Source organism: Leptodactylus fuscus, chromosome 11 (assembly GCF_031893055.1).
Source record: "Leptodactylus fuscus isolate aLepFus1 chromosome 11, aLepFus1.hap2, whole genome shotgun sequence".
Classification (NCBI taxonomy): domain Eukaryota; kingdom Metazoa; phylum Chordata; class Amphibia; order Anura; family Leptodactylidae; genus Leptodactylus; species Leptodactylus fuscus.
Genome location: NC_134275.1, coordinates 33,947,196 through 33,964,073, shown reverse-complemented (window position 1 = coordinate 33,964,073; position 16,878 = coordinate 33,947,196). Strand labels below are relative to the sequence as shown.

The 16,878-nt window shown below is 42.1% G+C and overlaps 1 protein-coding gene across 9 annotated transcripts in view; it reads left to right on the top strand.

Annotated features, from left to right (window-relative positions):
• HUWE1 (HECT, UBA and WWE domain containing E3 ubiquitin protein ligase 1) overlaps positions 1 to 16,878 on the top strand; it is a 71,726-nt gene that overhangs the window by 15,771 nt on the left and 39,077 nt on the right. For 6 of the 9 annotated variants that reach the window (XM_075260150.1, XM_075260144.1, XM_075260149.1 and 3 more), the window contains exons 3-27: positions 771 to 840; positions 1,504 to 1,602; positions 1,697 to 1,903; positions 3,032 to 3,184; positions 3,270 to 3,332; positions 3,689 to 3,766; positions 3,912 to 3,959; positions 4,048 to 4,116; positions 5,209 to 5,308; positions 6,015 to 6,115; positions 6,415 to 6,565; positions 7,002 to 7,129; positions 7,447 to 7,587; positions 8,290 to 8,395; positions 8,545 to 8,649; positions 8,733 to 8,834; positions 8,941 to 9,021; positions 9,140 to 9,246; positions 10,331 to 10,508; positions 10,995 to 11,113; positions 11,232 to 11,443; positions 14,518 to 14,575; positions 15,339 to 15,515; positions 15,970 to 16,215; positions 16,743 to 16,876. In XM_075260150.1, the coding sequence (XP_075116251.1) occupies positions 796 to 840; positions 1,504 to 1,602; positions 1,697 to 1,903; positions 3,032 to 3,184; positions 3,270 to 3,332; positions 3,689 to 3,766; positions 3,912 to 3,959; positions 4,048 to 4,116; positions 5,209 to 5,308; positions 6,015 to 6,115; positions 6,415 to 6,565; positions 7,002 to 7,129; positions 7,447 to 7,587; positions 8,290 to 8,395; positions 8,545 to 8,649; positions 8,733 to 8,834; positions 8,941 to 9,021; positions 9,140 to 9,246; positions 10,331 to 10,508; positions 10,995 to 11,113; positions 11,232 to 11,443; positions 14,518 to 14,575; positions 15,339 to 15,515; positions 15,970 to 16,215; positions 16,743 to 16,876 (3,008 nt within the window). In that variant the 5' untranslated portion in view covers positions 771 to 795. The remainder of the gene's footprint in view (positions 1 to 770; positions 841 to 1,503; positions 1,603 to 1,696; positions 1,904 to 3,031; positions 3,185 to 3,269; positions 3,333 to 3,688; positions 3,767 to 3,911; positions 3,960 to 4,047; positions 4,117 to 5,208; positions 5,309 to 6,014; positions 6,116 to 6,414; positions 6,566 to 7,001; positions 7,130 to 7,446; positions 7,588 to 8,289; positions 8,396 to 8,544; positions 8,650 to 8,732; positions 8,835 to 8,940; positions 9,022 to 9,139; positions 9,247 to 10,330; positions 10,509 to 10,994; positions 11,114 to 11,231; positions 11,444 to 14,517; positions 14,576 to 15,338; positions 15,516 to 15,969; positions 16,216 to 16,742; positions 16,877 to 16,878) is intronic. The other 3 variants (XM_075260152.1, XM_075260151.1, XM_075260146.1) reach the window with 1 other exon arrangement.

Genomic DNA, 16,878 nt, shown 5'->3' with positions numbered 1-16,878 from the left:
GTCCATCTAAACTAACTGCACATATTGGTGGAGGTTACAGAAAAAATCCAGCTGTGTCAGTGTAGCGGCAGCTATTGAAGTTTTTTTTTGGGGGGGGGAGATGTTTGAGAGCATGGATCTTCAGGACCAGGCACAGTTGTAGTATGGGTATAGTTGTCACTGTATCTGGTACTGCAGTGAGTGGGCTGGCACTTCAGTTTGTGTTGCTGCCTACATTGATGGCATACCCAAGGGATTCGTGGTAATGTGAGATCTCATGTGTTGCTGTCCATGGTTCTGATTCATTGAATGGTCACTATTGGCTGTATTGCATGCTGGGAGTACAATGATGTGTTGAAAAGGGCAAAAAAAAAAAGTTGGGTATTGGAAAAGACATGAGTTTTAGAAATGAGCGAGTACTGTTCGGATCAGCACGCTCCATAGAAATGAATGGATGCACCTGGTACTTCCGCTTTGACGGCGGCCGGCCGCTTAACCCCCCCCCCCGCGTGCTGGCTACGTCCATTCATTTCTATGCAAGCGTGCTGTTCGGATCAGCTGATCCGAACAGTACTCGCTCATCTCTAATGACTTTGTTTTTTATCCTCTTTTCAGATATGCCCTAGATTGTTATAGGCAAGGCCTAGTTATGGATGATGGAATAGGTTATATTTCTGGTCGTATTATGGTGAATTCATTGGCTTGCTTGTTCTAGTTATGCAGGTTCATTTTGTAGTAAATGTAATGCGTAGTTGTGACAGCTAAAATATTGTGACTTGCCTCATTTCTAGTTTATAGAATCGACAAACTCTGAAGATGAAGGTTGACCGGACGAAGCTAAAAAAGACGCCAACAGAGGCGGTGAGTATATCTGTTCTCTAATAAACTTTGTAATGACTACATCTGTAGTAAGGTGCCCAGAAGAGCTTGTGCGTGAACTCTGCTTAAAGCGGCTCTATCATTGGGAAAAGTCATTTTTAACTAATCACATCTTTGCATAGCCTTTAGAAAGTCTATTCCACACCTACCTTTAGTATGTAAATTGCCTCAGTGGTTTCTGAATTTAATGGAGTATATATGAAATTCCAATTTTGTGTTTTGGGTGGGGCTTTTTCTTAACCCAAATAGTAGGCTGAGCCCCTGTTTGGAGTACCCTTTAGTATCATGGGCTTGGAGGTGTCAGAGGTGGTGTTCGAGGGCTGAAGTTGCAAAAGGATATCCTGATTTCAAAAGCCAGGATTCCATCTTCTACATGGCCCTAAATATTTGACTGTTGCTCACATCTGTAATATAACCATGTGCATGTGTGTAGAAGTCCTGGTGTTACTGTTCTTGTACACAAAAAATGCAGCAGCATTACTGCTCGGCCTCCTTTATATATAAATACATGAACATTAAGTTCTTGGTGCGCATTTTGATCAAATTCTGTAAGCCTATCTGCCAGTGACAAGACAACCTCTTTATAGAGTATCTTTGTGTCTTTTATTCTGTTCTCATGCCTGATCCCATGTTTGTTCTTTGCAGCCTGCTGACTGCAGGTCTCTGATTGACAAGCTGAAACTTTGTACCGATGAGCAACTTCTGCTGGAGCTACAGCAGATCAAAACATGGAACATAGGAAAGGTATGTACCCTGCCTTGTCTAATATAGATGGGGCAACTTTTGCAAAATAGATCGAGAGATGACTTGACCTATCATAACTTCTATTCTCGTTTAGTGTGAGTTATATCACTGGGTGGACCTGTTGGATCGCTTTGATGGGATCCTGGCTGATGCTGGGCAGACTGTGGAGAACATGTCTTGGATGCTTGTTTGTGATAGACCTGAGAAGGAGCAGTTGAAAGCACTTCTTCTGGCAGTCCTCAACTTCACTGCCTTGCTTATTGAATACAGTTTCTCACGGCACCTCTACAGCTCTATCGAGGTATGTACTATGCACACAGGAGGCTGACGGACCAACACTGAAAGCCTTCCCTTTCTCAATGCCTGCACAGGGTTGTCTGAGGTGGTTTGTATTCTGAACAGAGTAGCCTTTATAGCAGGCATTGTGCAGTAAAGTTATGTAGGGGAAAACTAGGAGTTTATCTTAACTGTATGGGATGTTTTTATCGGCAAATGTGTTGACTGTTTCTCTGCATTGTACTTGGCTTTCTCTGGTGCTCCCATAGAATGGAGGGGCAAGGAGTGTGCTCAGCCTGCTGCTCCATCTGGATTGGGGAAATGTTCTTGGGATGGGGGGTTGGTGCCAGTCTGAGTAGTTGGACCCTCACAAATCATAAAGTTATCTCCTACCCTATTGATGAGGAATAACTTCTAAAGTTGGTACAAGCCCTTAAAGAGGACCTTTCATCAGATCAGGCACATGCAGTTTTATATACTGCTGGAAAGCTGACAGTGCGCTGAATTCAACGCACTATCGGCTTTCCCGATCTGTGCCCGATGTAAAGCGCTATCATTCCCGGGACCGTAGCGCTTTACAGTCAGAAGGGCGTTTCTGACTGTTAGCCAGGGACGCCCTTCTGCCCAGCAGCGCCTATTGCACTGTGCTGTGGAGCGGGGAGGAACGCCCCCTCCCTCTGCTCACACAGCTCGTCCATAGACAAGTATTATCAGGAGGGAGGGGGGTGTTCCTCCCCGCTCCACAGTACAGCGCGATAGGCGCTGCTGGGCAGAAGGGCGTCCCTGGCTAACTGTCAGAAACGCCCTTCTGACTGTAAAGCGCTACGGTCCCGGGACCGATAGCGCTTTACACCGGGCACAGATCGGGAAAGCCAACAGTGCGCTGAATTCACTTATCCACATTGGTAATGGTAAATGCAGTCCTACGTCTTCATGACCATCACCATCATGTGGGGCTTCTGGCAACCACATCAGGCACAGATGCATAGCTCATTTCTATATGACCCTTGTGCCCCCATCATTGGCAGTCCTGGTGCATTGTTGAAGCAATGAGCTTCTTTAACTTTTTTTTTTTTTTTTTTTTTTTTTTTTTGTGCAATTCTCAACATATTTTGCTGTATCAAGTAAAAAATAATATTTTTCTTGTTTTTAGCACCTGACAACTCTGCTCGCCTCTTCTGACATGCAAGTTGTGCTGGCTGTGCTAAACCTTCTGTATGTCTTCAGCAAGAGATCCAATTACATTACACGTCTGGCCTCTGACAAGAGGACACCCCTATTGTCACGACTACAGCATCTTGCAGAGGTGAACTTGCAGTACAGAGTGTATAATTCTGCAAATTGTGGAAGCAAGATCACATGCCACTCACTTCTGGTTTTCTTATTTACAGAGTTGGGGAGGTAAAGAGAATGGCTTCGGTCTTGCTGAGTGTTGCAAAGACATGCAGATGTCGGTAAGTGTCAACAGGGTTGGAATGCCGCTTCTTCATTCTTTAACACATCACTTCTTCTTAGTAACGTTGTATACAGTTCAGTACTGATCGTGACATTTACAGGGGTCCTTTTGGAATGACTGTGCATACGCAGTGGTGCTTATATGGATATTTTCTATATTAATAACCTATCTCCCTACACCCCCTATCCAATGGGTGAAGGGCTTGGGGTGCTTAATTCTATTACACACCTGCATCGGCCACAGAAGAAATGTTTATCTGATGGACGTGACATCAGTCACTAATAAGAGACTGCTTTGCATGTTTTAGTTTGATTTTGTTTAATATAAAAAAAATAATCTTTTTTTCCTTTTTAGAAATACCCTCCAAGCGCCACGACTCTTCATTTTGAATTTTATGCAGAACCTGGATCTGAAGTGAAAGTAGAAAAAAGGGTGAGAGAATTGACCCTAAACAAACATCTAAACCTGCTTTAGTGCAGTTGCTAGCACTTTGAACATGACTTGTGCAAGTAGAATATGAGGTGCTTTTCTGTATTTCAGCAAACATCTAAAGTCCAAAATGTCTTTGTATTTTTAGGCGTCCAGTAATACACTACACTACATTCACATAGAAGAGCTAGATAAGGTAATGTACTGTATAATATAGCAATATAATTTTAGGACGAAATGTGTAAGAATTTGGTCATGTTTGATACATCTTGCTTTGTTTCCAGATTTCTGAAAGTCCCTCTGAGATAATGGAGTCTCTAACTAAATTGCACAGCATTCCTAAGGATAAGCAGGTACAGACTCATGTCATGTTCTAGGGGCTGGGGGGGGGGAAGAATAATCTGTATCCTATGTCCTCAATAAAAGGGATATCCTTAGACAATCCATTGCATTGCCTAACTAGATGTTTGGGGGAGGGGAGTTTCATGGGAGGTCCCAAGCCCCCATTCCAGAGGTATTTTTATGGAGTGGTCACTCATGTTTCCTGCTGCTTCGTTCAGTGTATATGAGACTGGCAGAATGGCGTACTGTACACTCTCCATTGGATCCATAGTCTTTGAATTGAGTAACAGGGTGCACATTAGAACACCAATACATACAGTTGTCTTTGGAATGATACGGAGGACCCCAGTTTCTTTCTCTGTGGGGGTCAGCCCTCTGTCCTGTATATAGGTTATGAAATGAATATCCTATGAGAAATATTTAACAATGTGCTGAAGTTTAGACATAAGGAGATTTGTTTCTAGATAGACCTGGGTTTTTCAGCTAAAAATGACACAGCATGGAAGTAAAGTTCCATATAGTCTTGTGTCCTGACAGCTTTTCAGGGAGCACATGGTTTGCTAGTGACTTTATTTCTATTCAATTCTCGATTTTATAGAATTTTTTTTTTTTTTTTTTTTACAAGACACAGTAACTGCTGGAGAAAAAATAGGTAGTAATATTCTCGTCTGCGGTTATTGCTGTAAACTTACATATGTACTGGAAAATACAGAGCAATACTTGTACACCAATAGCTAGAGCAATATTGTTGTACTACATAAAACAAAGGAGGTGGGTGGAGATGGGTAGGGGGGAGTCCTAGCAACAATATTGCAGAATGGACACCAATGTAGTTCTAGCGGTGACTGGCAAGGAAGAGGACCCAATAAATACTAAGTGAAGCTTGTATCTGAAAACCTTTGTGCAACTTGTTAGTGAATTTGACAATTATATGTTCTCCAATGAAAACTGAGCCAAGTCAAAGTGACCAGGTCACTGCTACTTTTGTCCCATTTGACAGATGTCTCATGTCTATTATCCGTGTGTTACTTTTTGTGCAGGTTCTTGAGATTTACCTACTCATGTTCATATTTCATTTCTTTTTTTTTCGTCTTCCCCTGTAGATGCTTTTATTTACCCACATACGGCTGGCACATGGTTTTTCTAATCACAAGAAGCGGCTACAAGCAGTTCAGGCCAGACTACATGCTATTTCTATTTTAGGTATGTTTTGACATTTATCTCTATGAAAAAGCTGCTCGAGGATGGGCTGCATGTGTAGCCCTGCTCCTGTTCAAGTAATAGGAGTGGAGCTGCAGTTCTCCAGAGCCACTGCTATACAGTGGACGTGGCTGCTGTGCCGCTCCTATTGAATAGTAAGTACTGCATTGGCTGCTAGAACAGATGATCTATGCTGGGTCTAGGTGTTGGACCCTGACAGATCACATACTTGATCACCACCTCCTGTGGGACAGGTCCTCAATATAAAAATTCAACTTGGGTCCAGAGAACCCTTTTTAATACTAGTATTGCTTGTATTGTCATTAATTTAAACATAACCCAGTAGTACAGATGCAACACTGTTTATTGAAACCCATATAAATTAACATGTCTACTGAACCGTAGATTGGACTTTAAAGGGGTTTTCTTTTTAAATTGTTTAGGCAAATACCCCGCAGTTCCTTTACTTACTTGGTCACTGCTTCCGTGTCCTGTTTCAGCACAGGAAATGGGTACAGCTACACCCCAATGTATGGCATTGTACCTGGAGAACAAAAGGGGAGGTGGTGCCTGTCAGAGCCTCTCAGCCCCTTCTGTTAGCTCAGTGCTTGGGGTTCTGGAAGTTGGAACTATTGTGATCAAGTCTGTGATCCTTTCATTATTCTTAACCCGCTCATATCTCGCTCATCTTGGTCTTGTCTTTTTGTAGTTTATTCTAATGCCTTGCAAGAGTCTGCGAACAGCATTCTTTACAATGGTTTAATAGAGGAATTAGTGGATGTTCTCCAGATAACAGACAAGCAGCTCATGGTAAGACCACCCTCTAAGCATTGCAGTTGTCAGTCTGTCAGTGACTTATATTAGTCTACCTTCACTTATAAACTGCTATGAGTAGTACAGGCGAATATAGGGATCTTTGTAGTGTACGTTTTGGATTTGTTTCTCTTAATAAGTTGCTGTTCTTCTCTGTATCTTCAATCTGGCTGTTTACATATGATTCTTAGATGTATTACAGTATTTCTTATATTCATCTAATGCTAAGTTTGTAACAACAGTTACACTTTAAGGTACATTAAGCAATTTTTTTGTTTCCCTCCCACCACTGTTAGGATATTAAGGCAGCATCTTTGAGAACCTTGACCTCTATTGTTCACTTGGAAAGAACGCCCAAATTAAGCAGCATCATAGACTGCACTGGTACTGCCTCTTACCATGGCTTTTTGCCTGTTCTTGTCCGCAACTGTATTCAAGCAATGATTGGTGAGTACGAACTTCTGTTTTTTTAATTTTTTTTTACCCCCCCTCCCCATCATGTGTTCTAGGAAGGGGGCAGGGGATATTGTCTCGTCACAATAACCTTATTCATTTTTAAATTTATTTATTTAAATCTGGCTTTTGAGACCCTGTGAGTGTAGCGTTTGGCCACTCATCAGGTCACTAAAGGGAAATTTTATTAAATCTAGTCTTTCAAATATTTTGTCGGTGGTTCTGTGTAGCTCATATGACTCCTTCGATGTGTGAAATCTTTTATTGACCGAGTTTCTGAAAGTTATACTGATGGAGCTCCCAATGTCTGGTTGTCCTTATCGGATAACCTTGTATATTTTCGGGACAGTCCAGCTTGTCCGATTATCGCAACCAATACTAAGATTACCATTTCTGACTTACAAACTCTCTTCTGTTCTTCCTCCTATAGATCCCACTATGGAGCCGTACCCTCATCAGTTTGCTACTGCTCTGTTTTCTTTCTTGTATCACCTAGCCAGTTACGATGCTGGTGGTGAGGCACTGGTTTCTTGTGGCATGATGGAAGCACTTTTAAAGGTACAACCACGTTTTGTGTAATACAATGGTTTTTTTTTTTTTTTTGTTTTTTTTGTCCCTGCTGCAAAATCAACATCCCAGTCCTCCCCTGATTTGCTTGTCAGTGGGTGTTAATTGATCTTTTGGCAGGAAAAGCATGTGCCTGTCTTATGTATTGTTTACAAAGTGAAAGGAAAGCGAGTGTTGATGTAATGTATATAAGCAGAAGAGGGCTGCAGTAAAGATTTAGTGGCTGTTGTCTCCATGGCAGCAGCTCACATTTTCTTTTCGGCTGCAGCACCACTTTGAGTTTTTTTCTTTGGCATTATGTTTCTCAGGTGATCAAGTTCCTAGGAGACGAACAGGACCAGATCACGTTTGTGACTCGAGCTGTGAGGGTTGTTGACCTCATTACAAACCTGGATATGGCAGCCTTTCAGTCTCACAGCGGGTTGTCCATATTCATTTTCCGACTAGAGGTGAGCTTATGGTTTTGTTGGAAATTGTTTTCTTTAATGAAGCTTTTCTTCATTTTTATTAGTAAGTTAAATAATCTGAATATGACATAAGCAGCAAGGCCATAATAATACATGGGGAAGCAAAGCATTAAAGGGTTTTCAAGCCCCAACAGCATTTGTTAATGGCGTGGCCACAGGATACACCATCAGTATCTGACTCGTTGGTCAAAACATTGGAGCCCACACTAGTCAGCTTATGCGGGTGCTGGAAACTACTACTGTGGTCAGGTCTAAAACCTGCTTTATTCCTATTCAAGTAGTAGGTGTAGAGCTTCAGTACCTACCGCTGTAGAGGAGATAGCGGTGCTACTAGATTAGCCGATTGCTAGGAGGTCGTCTGTCAGACCCCCACTGATCAGATTCTGGTGGTCTATCCTGTGATAGGTATTCATCTGAGCATGATGAGTACAATCACTTTCCTCACAACTTTGTTTTACATACAAACTAAAATTAAACATACCCATTTACTTCCCTCTACCTAAGTTGAAGAAATGTCAGCTGAGCATTAAATTTGCATTAGGTAGCTTGGGGGTTCTGATGAAAAATCATTGTATTTGACTGACCTTTGTCTGTGTGTAGCCACCTTTTTTTGGATGCATCGATCATGGTTTCTTGTATTCCCTAGATTCCATATTACTAACATCCTTGCTATCTTGTTTTCAGCATGAAGTTGATTTGTGCAGGAAAGAGTGTCCATTCGTGATTAAACCAAAAATCCAGCGCCCCAGTACTGTTCAGGAGGGAGAAGAGATGGAGACTGACATGGAAGGTAGTTATTGGGTAGTAAATACACTAATAAAGCTCCTTGTTAATACAGAGAACTGGCCAAATTCTTCTGTGTTTTTGGGTTATTTTTTTTTGTTTTTCTTTTTTTGCTGAAATCTTGTGTTTGTTGATGATTAACTCTTTATGTTGTAGTATCTGATGTAGCCATGGAAAGCAGTCCTGGTCCTTCCACCTCTACAGATCCACGGCCTATGACCACGAGCAGTAGTGCAGGGAGTTTAGTAATGCCACGCTCTGGTAAGAATTTATATTGGACAAGATGCTATAAATTCACAATGTAAGGAAGTGGATACACTCACAAGATTTCCTTTGCCTTGCAGGGGTGCAGTGCATTCCACAACGAGCAGCCTTGTTGAAATCTATGCTAAATTTTTTGAAGAAAGCAATTCAGGATCCGGCTTTCTCAGACGGAATTCGTCATGGTAATTTTTTTTTTTTTTTTTTTTTTAAAGGACAGATTTCATTAAGAGCCTGAACTTAGGAGAACATTTGTAAAATTGACTTCTTTTCCTTTTGTCTGTATATTAGTTATGGACGGGACTCTTCCAACATCCCTGAAACACATAATCAGTAATGCAGAATATTATGGACCTTCCCTCTTCCTGCTGGGTAAGTCTGATACAGAAATCTGGTTATGTAAGCCGGATGTCGGCCACCTTAATCCACGACTATATGCCTGGTTAGAAGGTGCTAGAATTGCATTATAAAGCTGTGTGTGTTTTTGCAGCTACTGAAGTGGTGACGGTCTTCGTGTTTCAAGAGCCCTCTCTCCTGTCCTCTCTCCAAGACAATGGCTTGACAGATGTAATGCTGCATGCTCTCCTAATAAAAGATGTAAGAATATATATATTTTATTTTTTATCCCAACTGAGCTAGATAAGGTCCAATAGCTTAAATGTTTCTGCCCTGTGTTTTATTAAAGGGGTTTTCCCACAAATTGCCTCTATCCTCAGGATAGGGTATAAGTGATTACTTGGGGTCCTCTCACTGTAACCCTCCCCAATGATCATGATAGTGGGGATCCTTAAAGGGGTTGGCCACTTTGAGAGACAAATGTTATGGTTTGTATAATAAAAAGTTGCACCATTTTGCAATATACTTTCTGTATCACATTTATAGATCTGTTTGCTGTCATTCATTCTGTTACTTCTAGTGGATAAAACTCTGACCATGGTCATGTGATTTACGCTCCATGGTCATGTGATGAGCACACAGGTGCTGCTCGTTAGTCACAGCACAGTAATCAGACAGCTGCCTGGTAATTAGCTGTGCACCTGTGTGCTCATCACATGACCAGGGACCGTATGTCACATGACCACGGTCAGACTTTTATCTTCTAGAATTAACAGAATGAATGACAGCAAGCGGAGATCTAGAAAACTGTGAGGCATTGATACAGAAAGGATATTGTGAAATTGTATATCTTTTTATTGTACAAACAATATTTGTTTCTCAATATTGGTCTGAAAGTGGCCAACCCCTTTAAGTTCCCTTTTTTGACTGGAGTGGTATTGCTTATGCACCACTACTACTTTCTTCACTTATGACAGAGCACTAATCTGTCAGTCACAAAGAAGTGAATGGAGCAGTGGTCACACATGCCAGCTACCAGTCCATTCACACAGGGAACTTGGAAACTCTCCTCTTTCTGATCAATGGACGTTCCTACAGTTTAACCGTCAACAATCTGATTCTATTGCTGATCTGATCTAAGGACAGATGGCGTGCACTCAAGCTCTGCAGCCTTTTCATACTTTACATTGGGTTGTACACCTACTTAGTAGACTCTCATCAGAGTAATTTGAGTTTTGAGCCATTTGACACATTTGACATTGTGAATCTTGGAAAACGCCCTTTAATTTATAAAGTACCGAAAATCTAACTTTTTTTTTTTTTTTTCCCCCCCTCCTCCCTTTAGGTACCTGCTACCCGGGAGGTTCTAGGCTCCCTTCCAAATGTTTTCAGTGCACTTTGTCTGAATGCCCGTGGTTTGCAATCATTTGTGCAGTGCCAACCCTTTGAAAGACTGTTTAAAGTGTTGTTATCACCAGACTACCTTCCTGCGATGAGGAGGAGACGTAGCTCAGATCCCTTAGGTAAGTAGCAGGTTTCTTGTAAAGGTATAACAATTTGATTTTAGAGCATTGCAATACATCTCACAAAGCGACCGAATTTTCAGGCCTCAGTCTTATTGACAGTCACAAGCTTGTATCTGCAAGTTACGTAGAACAAGCTTTGTTTGGTGTTCTTTCCTTTAATATTCCCTAACCTTTTTTTACTTTTGTAGTATCTTTTCGACTAGTCACCCGAGTATTTATCTAAATTCCTGCCATGAGGACTTTCCATGTATCAGATTTCTTAATCCGTGGATAATTAATGGTTCTTTTCATATAGCAGTGCCAGCATTTGGATTTTAGCTTTCCAAGGCTCTGTCACTAACCAGAAAACTCAGTCCATGGCAATTCCCTATTTTCTCTAAACCACCTCTAACCCCTGCTGAAGAGACCTGTAGTGCAGCATATATAGTATAGCTCTCTTCAGGTCTCTAGCTGAGGGATTAAGAGGCCCGTGGTCTCTTCCAGCTTTGACCTCTCTCCGGTCTCCTGCAGGCGATACAGCCTCTAACCTGGGCAGTGCTGTCGATGAGCTGATGAGGCACCAGCCCACGTTAAAAACCGATGCCACCACTGCTATTATTAAGGTAAGGTTCAGTGTTTCATGTGATTTTTGGTTTCTGGTGTTTTTTGTGTGCAGTTGTTAGGTTGTGAAATCTGAGTGTCTTGTGTTTTTTGTGTTTTCTTTTTTTTTGTTTTTTTTAGCTTTTAGAAGAAATATGCAATCTCGGTAGGGACCCAAAGTATATTTGTCAAAAGCCATCAATTCAGAAGGCCGATGGCACAACCACTGCTCCTCCACCCCGTTCTAACCATGCCGCAGAGGAGGCTTCGAGTGAGGATGAAGAGGAGGAGGAAGTGCAAGCTATGCAGAGCTTCAGTTCAAACCAGCAAAGTGAAGTTGAACCGAGCCAACAGTAAGTTCAACAGTTCACTGTGTTTTCTGTATCTGTGAGAATAAGCAAAATGTGCATGACCTCCTGATATGTTTGTTATAGTACATAATTGATTTCCATGCTGTACAACTCTGCCACTGGGTACCATGCTATACCCCTCCTGTGGACAGTGATCTAACCAGTTTCTACACAAGTCATAGAAGCATCTAGGAGAACGCAAATAAAATTGTTAATTAAGTTTTCAATCTTGAATGGTTGGAACCTAGAATAAGAGGTACATGTCAAGAACAGATAGTGGAAACCCAGAAGGAAAGGGTGAAAATGGAACTGGATAGCAGCTGTGTCCTTTAATGAAATCTGCTGGAGGGTTTCATGGGTAACTTTTTTTTTTTTAATTTATTGGTGGAGGAGCACACCATTGGTGGAGGAGCAGACCATGGGATCAAGAAGAATAAAAAGTCCCAGATCACCAAGTGCGCCCCATTTGGGTTCAAAGGGTTGTCAAGACAAAACTTTTAAAGTTTAAATCTGCTGGGGGCAGTGGTAAAAAGAGGAAAAAAGTGAATGCTCTCCTGTCCCCTTTGCTTTGGTGTCATCCCATCCCTCCTGGTTAGTCTGCTCTCCTGGGTCTCTTTCGGTGTTGTGCTGAAGCTAATGATTGGCCTCATGAAGAGGACCCATGATGTCACAGGTAGACATTCGGGCTCTTTGCTAGGTAGACATTCACGTGACCAATCAAATGCTTCAGTATAACTCCAGAAGACTCCACTGGAGTAGACGACACAGGAGGGAAACGACGACAGGCGAGTATGCATTTTTTTTATTTTTTTCTCACTGTCCACAGCTTATTTAAACTTTTTAAAAGGGATGTCCATTTTTGACTGGAAAACCCCTTTAAGTTCTTTGTCACCCTGTGTTGTATGAGGATACATAATGTGCATCCTCAAGAATTTTGAAAAGATATGTAACAAGGATCAAGTAGTGGCCCTGCTCACCTGAAAGATGGAAGTGCAATAGTTCTTCACTGTGAAATCCCACTTCTAGAGGAATAATGGCTGACCTGAATGGGAAGCTTCTGATCTCCTATGGCTCTGTATACGTCTCAATGCACATCCTAAACTGTCAGATCGTTGCTCTAGAAACCACTGCGTCTTGGAAGGTAGATGACCATAACTAGAGATGAGCGAGTACTGTTCGGATCAGCCGATCCGAACAGCGCGCACGCATTGAAATGAATGGACGTAGCCGGCACGCGGGGGGTTAAGCGGCCGGCCAGCATCAAAGCGGAAGTACCAGGTGCTTCCATTCATTTCAATGCGTGCGTGCTGTTCGGATCGGCTGATCCGAACAGTACTTGCTCATCTCTAACCATAACCTATTCACTCCAGAGAATGAGAGGGCTATCTGTTAAGAGACTTCTCTGAGGCGACAGTCACCACGAAGGCTAGAGGGAAATTTCCCTGAATGGTCCTGCAGAGCATCCAGGACCAAGCTAAGGTTCCAGGGGGCGATTGGGAGACAGCCAAATGGATGACATCTTGTATATCTGGCTTGGAATCCAGGGCACCCTGAATCATGGAGAGCGCAGAGATGCCTTGTGTGGGAGTAGAGACCCAGATTTGCTGAAGAAAAGTAAAACAAAGTAGACTTTAGTTATTTTTTTTCACACCCAATGACTTGAGAGAAATGTTATCTTATCACTTACATTCAGAGGGTGACCTATTATTGGCAGGTATCTCTTCTAGGGTATAGTCTGGATACTTCTCACCTGTTCCTTTTTGAGAGTGCTATACATACCACAAAGTGGTAAAGGATATCTCTGGTATAGAATAATAAAACTTTAAAGTGAACAGGAGAACTAAAGCTAAGATTGTAACTACAGCATTGAGTATAGGATATATTGCCTTCAGGCTGGGATCATTCCTGTTCCTGCTGTAAATCTACCGTATTTTTCGGACTATAAGACGCACTTTTTTCCCCAAAATTTTTTGGGAAAAGAAGGGTGCGTCTTATAGTCTGAAGGTGGCGCCTGGCATCCGCTGTAATAGAGAGGCGGAAGCCGGCAAGTGATAGACGCCATTACAGGTGCCGGGGCCTGAGACATCGCTGCGCTCCTCTGCCCTGCTATTCCGCTCCTCCGTGCCCCCGCCGCTGGCTTCATGCATGGCAGAGGATCGTAGCGATGTCTCAGGCCCCGGCGTCTATCCCTCCCCGGCATCCGCCTCTCTAGTACAGCGGATGCCGGGTCAGTATCCGTGGCCCCTTCTCCCCCGGGACCGGTCCCCACCGGCCCCGTACCTGTGAAGTTGCAGGCCGGCTCCTGCGCGGCGATATCGCAGGAGCCGACCTGTTCGGGTGACAGCCGGGAGCCTAATGAGGCTCCCTGGCCTGTCACTGCTGTATTAGTATTGTGGCTGGTCTCTATGACCAGCCGTAATACTAATAGACAGAATGTCCCATAGATGGCAATACAGTTGTATTGCCGTCTATGGGACTTGCGATCAAGTGACCGCAGGCTCAAGCCCCCGGGGGGGAATAAAATAGTAAAAAAAAAAAAAAAAAAAAAAAAAGCTTTAAAAATATGAAATAAATAAAAGTTCTAAATCACCTCCTGTTTTTTTTTTTTTTCAATACAAGGTGATCTAAGCAATAGATATCCCCCAAAATGGTATAACTAAAAATTACAGCTGGCCCCGCAAAAAAAACGCTCTATGCATCCCCGTACAGCTGCAGGGTCACCTGTCAATGTGGCCTTGCAGCTGTTGCAAAACTACAACTCCCATATATTAAATATTTTACCAGTTTTTGCTTCAAAATTTTTTTTCCCTATTTTCCTCCTCTAAAACCTAGGTGCGTCTTATAGTCCGAAAAATACGGTAAATAATCTTAATTTTAGATCTAGCTGAACACAGTTATTTGGTATTTTGCAGGCCTTTAAGCCTTACACATGTATTTATGCACCCTTGACCTAGTCAGTCCTGGCCTGGTGAGCAAATCTTGCATGTTTCTATGACAACTTGTAAAATTACGGTGTACATGAATATGCTCCAAGTCTTTGTCGGATTCGCCTTTATGAATTGTATTTTCTTTTATAGCGTGGTAGGAAATGAAGAGAGAATTCCAATTCCTCTGATGGACTACATTCTCAATGTGGTGAGTGTCCTGGCAAAGAATCTTGGTAATGGGCTTTTTATTGCTACGTTATGGCAATATTGTTAGGGGCTAGGACCTGTACTGATCCTTTAGAGTGAAGGTTCAGCAGCACATGCTTTATTCTCAGTATAATGGGTGTCCTAAAGCATTGCTGTGAAGACTACAGCTTCAACCCTTTGGTTTTGTGGGTCAAAGAGGTTAAAACTTCACCAATGATCTAATGATACTGTGCGAAGCCTACATTTGGTCACGGTCTAATCTAGAAAAGATCCCGTGTTTACCAGAGTTGGCTTTAATAGATCTCTTTTGAACGTGTCCCTCCAGTGACCAGGTGGGAATTGTAAGGCTGGAATGGGCTCAAGTCTGACACTTGCCTGGACATAAAGGGATTAATAACTTGGGTGAATTACTATTAACATAAGAGAATACTAAATGAGTAAGCAATGAGCCATGTGGTATTGGTTTATTTTCTTTAGTTCTATCTCTCCTTTCGCTTTTATGATTTTCTTTGTAAGAATATAGTTATTATATACAGCAATTGTTCAAGCAAGTTAATGACATTTTAATACATGTCAAGCCATGATGCCAGTGCAAAGAGAGCCTAAATAGCAGGAAAAATCCCCATGTTGGAGGGGGGGGGGGGGGGGGGCATATATATATATATATATATATATATATATATATATATATATATATATATATATATATATATATATATATATTAATGCAGTTTATTATATAAGAAACATTTGCTCCTTCACAGATGAAATTTGTGGAATCCATACTGAGCAACAACACCACGGATGATCACTGCCAGGAGTTTGTGAGCCAGAAAGGTCTCCTCCCCCTGGTAACCATATTGGGCCTTCCTAACCTACCTATTGACTTCCCTACCTCTGCTGCTTGCCAGGCTGTGGCTGGAGTGTGCAAATCCATCCTGGTATGTATTTATGACCTTTACTAGTGTGTGTACTGTGTTTTGATTTTCTTTTCTATAGATCTGTTATTTCTCCACTGAAAAATAAATCGTCTCTCCCTTTAAAGCAATTTGTCTCCACCCTGATCTATTCAATAACATTTTATTAATCCAACGCCCAATGTAGAAATACAGATAATCCAGTGTTAAATAATAGTCCAGTTCTAGTTTATATCTGTCTCTATATATCTCAATCAATCCAATCAATCTATATATTTATATATCACTCAGCACATGGGTATAGTTCTGGTAGGCTCTAATGAGTTGATTAGGGGATATGTACCTATATGATGACCTTAACGCATGGATAACTTCCATTAATGAAAATATTAGTCTTCTGCCCATTCCTTTTATTATTTACCTGTATCTGTGCAAAATACACGAAACAAAATTACCCTATTTTCCCCCCTCTCCTTAGACCTTATCTCATGAGCCCAAAGTTCTCCAGGAAGGGCTCCTTCAGTTGGACTCTATTCTTTCCTCTCTTGATCCACTTCATCGACCAATTGAGGCACCAGGAGGGTCTGTGCTATTGAGAGAGTTGGCATGTGCCGGGAATGTCACAGATGCCACACTTTCTGCTCAGGCCACCCCACTTCTTCATGCTCTCACTGCAGCACATGCCTACATCATGATGTTTGTCCACACGTGTCGGGTAGGACAGGTAAGCAGCGTTTCTTTAGAGAATGTTAAATTTAAAGGGGTTGTCCAGGATCTGAAGATTTTTGCTACTGATGACCAATCCTGTGGATAGGTCATCAGAATCAGATCGGTCGTGGGTCTGAGCTGGGAGCCAGTCAGCTTTTCCGGCCCACTGCAGTCATAATTAAGTATACAGCCAGTAACAGCCCTGCTCCCTTTCAAGTAAGCCACACTGTACAGAGCTGCTTTCTGGTCCAAACTGTGCTGGTGCTTTGAAATGGAGCCCTGTTACCATTCCCCTGAATACGGTTGGAGATGCTTCCAGCTGTATACTTAGTTTATGGCTGACACCATCAAATGATCGGTTTGGGTGTTGGATCCTGGACAATCTGATACTGATGACCTATCCTGCTGGCTTCGATGTTATTTCAGATTCTGGGCAGCCCTTTTAAATAGTTACAATACAATCTATATGTTTTACATTGATCAACTCTCTAAACAAGTTTCTTTAACTTTTTTTTTTAATATATTTTTGTTTTTAACTCTTAGAGTGAGATCCGCGCCATCTCTGTGAACCAGTGGGGCTCACAACTGGGCCTCAATGTTTTGAACAAGCTGAGCCAGCTATACTGCTCTCTGGTGTGGGAAAGCACAGTCTTGCTATCTCTGTGTACTCCTAACAGGT